The 5074-nt window shown below is 66.4% G+C and overlaps 1 protein-coding gene across 1 annotated transcript; it reads right to left on the bottom strand.

Annotated features, from left to right (window-relative positions):
• Nucleotides 1–3020: 3020 nt before the first annotated feature.
• Nucleotides 3021–4781, bottom strand: EGR4 (early growth response 4). Its single transcript, XM_026048843.1, has 2 exons — nucleotides 4628–4781; nucleotides 3021–4336 (listed from the first exon to the last, which is right to left on the bottom strand). The coding sequence occupies exons 1-2, from the start codon at nucleotides 4779–4781 to the stop codon at nucleotides 3021–3023; spliced, it is 1470 nt and encodes a 489-aa protein (XP_025904628.1).
• Between the last annotated feature and the right edge of the window lie 293 nt (nucleotides 4782–5074).

Here is a 5074-nt window from a genome sequence, read left to right as displayed (position 1 = left end):
CGGCAGCGCCGGCGCCGGCCCCGGTCCTGGGCTCGGCCCCGGGGTCTGGGCAGAGGGGCCAACCCCGAGGGATGGGAGGCGAGCTAAGGGCAATATGCGCAGGGTGGGCACGACACCGGGGCACCCACGGCCCCCGCGGGCGCCGCTGCCACAGCCGGGGCCGCCTGGCTGCCGCTACCTGCGCTCCATCATGGAGCCTTCCTTCTTTCGCAGCGATCATGGGGATTTTTTATTATTATTATTTCCATTTTTTTTAAGCCCCCCCTCCCCCTCCCGGGTTAAATCCCCAGCGGCAGCGGCGGGGAGCGGGGGACGGGAGCTCATCCCGGCGCCGCATCCCGCCTGCGCCCGGGATGGGGATGGGCTCGGGGGGTGCGGGGGGGACACGGGGCACCCTCCCCTGCCCCAATTCCGCCCGGTGCCCCCGGCGCGGTCCCTACCTGCGGCGCGGCGGGGCCGGGGCGGCATCGCTGCCCCGGAGCGGCGGGGACGGAGCGGGGACGGAGCGGGGACGGAGCGGGGACGGAGCCCGGCGCACAAAGGAGGCGGCTCCGCTCGGCGCCGCCGGCACCTCCGTGCCCAGGCCCCGGCGGGCGGGAGGAGGAGGAGGAAGAGGAGGAGGAGGAGGAGGAGGAGGAAGGCGGGTTGGGCCCCCCCCACCCGCGGGGATGGGGTGGCCGCCGGGGCGCTGCGCGGTCTGGGGAAGGGGGGGGCCGCGAAGGCGATGGCAGCAGGGAGGGATGATGGATGGAGGGAGGGAAGGAGGGGTGGAGGGAGGGAAGGAGGGAGGAAGGAGGGAGGAGGGAGGGCGAGCGCCGCAGCCGCCGCCTCCGCCGCCGCAGCCGGAGCCGCGAGCGCTGCCGCTTCCCTCCCTGCAGCTCCCTCTGCCTCCCGCAGCACGAGGGGCCCGGGGAGCGCGGCCGGGCACCCGCACCGCGGCCCCGGCTCCCTGTCCCTGCACCCCTGGGTGCCATCCGGAGCCGCAGGGAGAGCCCTGGGCCACTCCTGGCGCTGCAGCGGGGCACCTCTTTTCAGCCTGCGGGGGCCTGTGAATGTGGAAACGGCTTTCAGTATTACCACTGAAAAAAAAWATATATATACATGTTTCTATATTTCTACATATATAGAATATATATATATATGTATTTTCCACCTGCTTTTGGTATTCCCCACAGTTCAGGCCCCATGAAGGACCTCCGGCTGCTGCCATGGGCATCAACGCCGACATCTGTCYGCCGAGTCCCGGAGTCCTTGCAGCCCTTTCAGGCCCGGCATCGCTTTTCCATTGCAACCTGCCAGTCTAATGAGGATGAAGCAGGAGGAGAGGGGCTGGAGGGTGCCTCTTGCCTGCAAAACACGGGATGGAGCCTCCTGCAAGGTGCGAGATGTCCCTCCATGGGATGTTMCCCCACTGTGCTGAGAATGGCTGGCGCTTGGGACACGGGTGCCTTAGCACCCCGAGGTGCCACCGCACAAGTCAGCAGCGAGACGGGGTCGTGGACTCTGCTGAGAGCCGGGAAGTGATTGGGAAGCTCATGGGATGGTCAAGCTGCTCGTGAGCGGGGTGTCTGCCCCAAATGCTCCCCGCTGTAGCACCCAGATGAAGGRCAGTGTTGGATATCGTGCCCAAGGTGTTCCAACCTAGACATCCCCCCATTTGCTTTTCCCCACGCTGAAGCTCTGCTCCAGCAGGGCTGCACTCCGGCAGATTCGGGAACTGCCGAACGCAGCGTTTGTCCGTCATGGAGGGAAAACAGGCAGCCCACGTGGAGCGGGAGCGAGTGCTGGGTGTTAACCAGCCTGGAAGATGCCAGGGCATACGCACCTAGCCCAGGGCATGTGTAGCTCACCTGGGACAYGTGCATCTTGCCCAGGACAAGTGCATCTCACCTGGGGCACCTGCATCTCAACCGGGGCACCTGCATCTCACCTGGGGCACATGCYTCTCACCTGGGGCACGGGCATCCTGCCTGGGGCACGTGCATCTCGGGCACAGCACGGRCATCCTGCACAGGGTGCGTGCATCTCGCCCAGGCCCAGTGCATCTCACCTGAGCTGTGTGTTTATCACGCAGGGCACATATACCTCACCCGGGGCACATATACTTCACCCGGGGCACATATACCTCACCTGAGCAGCCTGGTGGGGCATTGGGCTGCAGCCAGCGCAGGAGCACCGGTGTCCCCAGCTTGCAGCAGCCCCAGGTCACCTCGAGCAAGGGAAACGGAGCCAGGGAAGGAGGAAACCAGAGCCCCCCAGCCCCACGTGGCAGTCGGAGCAGAGGAGGTTGGGGGAGGACACCCTGCAGGGACATCACCACCCGTGAGAGCAGCTGGGTTTCAAAAGAAGCAAGCGCAGCACGCGTTCAGGTAGCAACAAAGCTTTAATTACAAAAATAGACACAAATCTCTGATATTCCTGATAGAGTCTTTTTACAAACGAGACCAAAAAAAAAAAAAAAAAAAAAAAAAAGAAAAGAAAGAAAGAAAAACGGAGCGTGCCATCTCGTGCCATCTCCTTTCCGAGGAGGAGCGCTGCCCGCGGTGCGTCACGGCAGCCTGCCCGTGTGCCCCTGCTCCGCGCGGGCTCGGCACCATCTGTGAGCGGGGACGGCTCCGCAAGCCCCCGCGCGGCGCTGGCACCGAGTCCCCTTCCTGCAAACGCGGCCGGCGCCACCGCCCCGGYCGGCGCCTCGGTGCGTAAAGGCCGGTGCCGGTTTCTTTCCCTGCTTTTTCTCCTCGGTTTTCCTTTGCCTTCTCCCCAGAGCGGAGCTACCAAAACGGCTCAGTCCCTGCAGCGTGGAGACGCTCCGGGCTGGCCCGGCCATCCAGCGGGCGCGGGGTTGTCCCCTTCTCCTTGTCACCAGCGCCTGCCACCAGCGCAACGTGAGACCCGCTGCTCTTTGGCACCTTCTTGCGCGGGGCCACCCTGCCAAGCATGGGGGCTATTGGCACCCCCAGCTCCTCCGCAACGGGGACCCGCCTCGGGAAACGTCACCTTCCGTCGCCTCGGCCCGGGCCTCACAGCGCCCCGAAGGAGAGCCCCACCGAGAAGAAGCCGAGGCCCTTGAGCTTCTCCTCGGCACGCGCTTTCTGCTTCATGTGCACCTTGCTGTGCCGCTTCTTCTCGTCGCTGCGGGCGAAGCGGCGCCCGCACACGTCGCACGAGAAGGGCTTCTCGCCCGTGTGCGTGCGGATGTGCGTGGTGAGGTGGTCGCTGCGGCTGAAGTTGCGCAKGCAGATGCGGCACTGGAAGGGCTTGTGGCCCGTGTGGATGCGCAGGTGCCTGTTGAGCTCGTCGGAGCGGGCGAAGCTGCGGATGCAGCTCTCCACGGGGCAGGCGAAGGCCTTCTCGTGGGGCTTGGGGCAGAAGCATTTGGACGAGCACTTGGTCCTGCGCGTCTTCTTCTTGGGCTCGCCCAGGGCTGCCGGGGTGGCGGGGAGCAGGGAGGCGACGGAGGACGGCGCCGGGTGGCCCAAAAAGTCCGTGGCGGGGACGGAGGGGGACGGCTGAGGATGGAGCAGCTCGTTGGAGCTCAGCAAACCCGGCAGGACGTCCGGCTGCGCCAAGGAGGAGTCGAACTCCGGGATGAGCTGCGTGGGGAGGCTGTGGATTTTGGCATCGCCAAAGTCACCGCGGGCCTGGAAATTTTCCGGCTCGCAAGCAAAGCCCAAAGTGCTGCCAAAGCAGCCGGGATCCTCCGCGAGGCTGCCGAGCTGCGACTGGCAGCTCACGGAGAGCACGTTTTCCATCTTGGAGCCCAGGGCGTGGAACAGAGCCTGGCCAGCGTCCGCAGCGGGAAAGGCCTCGGCGGGCTGGTAGCCGGCGGGCGCGAAGGCCTGATGCTGGGTGATGGGCTCCCACTGTGAGCAGGGCGCCTTGAACTTGTCCAGGGCCGGGGCAAGCGAGGGCAGCTTGATGTCCTGCTTGCTGTCCAGGAGCTTGGTGTCGAAGAAGCACTGCGAGGCGCTGCCCTGCAGCGCGGGCGCGCTCTCCGCGCCGGGGAAGCCGCCGTATCCCTGCTCCGGGAAGGGCGCTTGGACGCACGCGCCCATGTCGGGCGGGCAGTTGGCGTAAAGGTCCAGCTGGTCCTGAGTCACCTCGGGGCAGGGGGAGTAGAGAGGGTCCGAGTGTCTCTGCTGGCCCTCGGGGGCGGCGAAGGGGGAGAGGCCCAGGATGCCCGACATGAGGTTGAAGAGGGACTCGGGGTCCTGCGGGTGCTCGGGCACCGCCTTGATGACGAAGCTGCCAGTGTAGCTGAGCGAGGGGGACGGCTGCCCGCCCCGCAGCAGCAGCTCCAGCGCCTCTCCGCTCAGCGGGGAGCCCCCGAACTCGCCTGCGGGAGGAAAGGGCAGCAGCACCGTTAGCAGCAACACGGATGCCAGGATATGGGGTGGTGGGAAGCGGGGGGGACACTGGGAATTGTGTCACCGCGTGGTCCCCATCCCAGAGGAGCCCCCCATGGTTCCCTCCAACCCCCAAGGCTCCCAGTATCCCTATGCACCCCCATCCCAGCCACCCAGGGCCGCTTTATCCCGCAGCCACGGCCCAGCAGCTACGCGGATGCTCCCGCTTGGAGATGCCGCTCCCAGAGCGACCCCCCGCTTGGCCCTTTCCCTTCTTTTACCTGCAAGGAAATCGGCCTCTGCCAGGAGTTGCTGCTGCTGCTGCTGCTCGGGCTGCGCGGAGCCCTGCGGCTGCCCGGCTTTCATCGTGCCCGTCTCCTCCTCGTACTTGGAGTAGAGCGGCTCCGGGCAGGAGAAATCCATCACGTTGAGCATCTCGCCGGGGTGCCGGGGGTGCTGGGGGTGCCGGGGGGTGCTGGGGGTGCCGGGGGTGCTGGGGGTGCCCGGGGGGGCCGGGCCGGGGTGCCGGGGGGTGAGGCCGGGGGTGCCGGGGCTGCAGCGCCAGCCCGTGCGCACGCCCGGCTCGCCCGCCCCGCCGCCGCTTATAACAGCGGCGCGACCTTCCGCCGCGTCCATTTCTGGAGTCCCCAGCGAGGCTGCCGTGACGTAAATGCCCATATATGGACTCAGGATGTAGGCTAGGGAGTCCCAATAAGGAAATCTCTGCC

Source organism: Nothoprocta perdicaria, unplaced genomic scaffold (assembly GCF_003342845.1).
Source record: "Nothoprocta perdicaria isolate Ctin4 unplaced genomic scaffold, notPer1 scaffold_58, whole genome shotgun sequence".
NCBI lineage: Eukaryota > Metazoa > Chordata > Aves > Tinamiformes > Tinamidae > Nothoprocta > Nothoprocta perdicaria.
The sequence above is the reverse complement of the archived record's forward strand: the minus strand, read 5'-3'. Positions and strand labels throughout refer to the sequence as shown.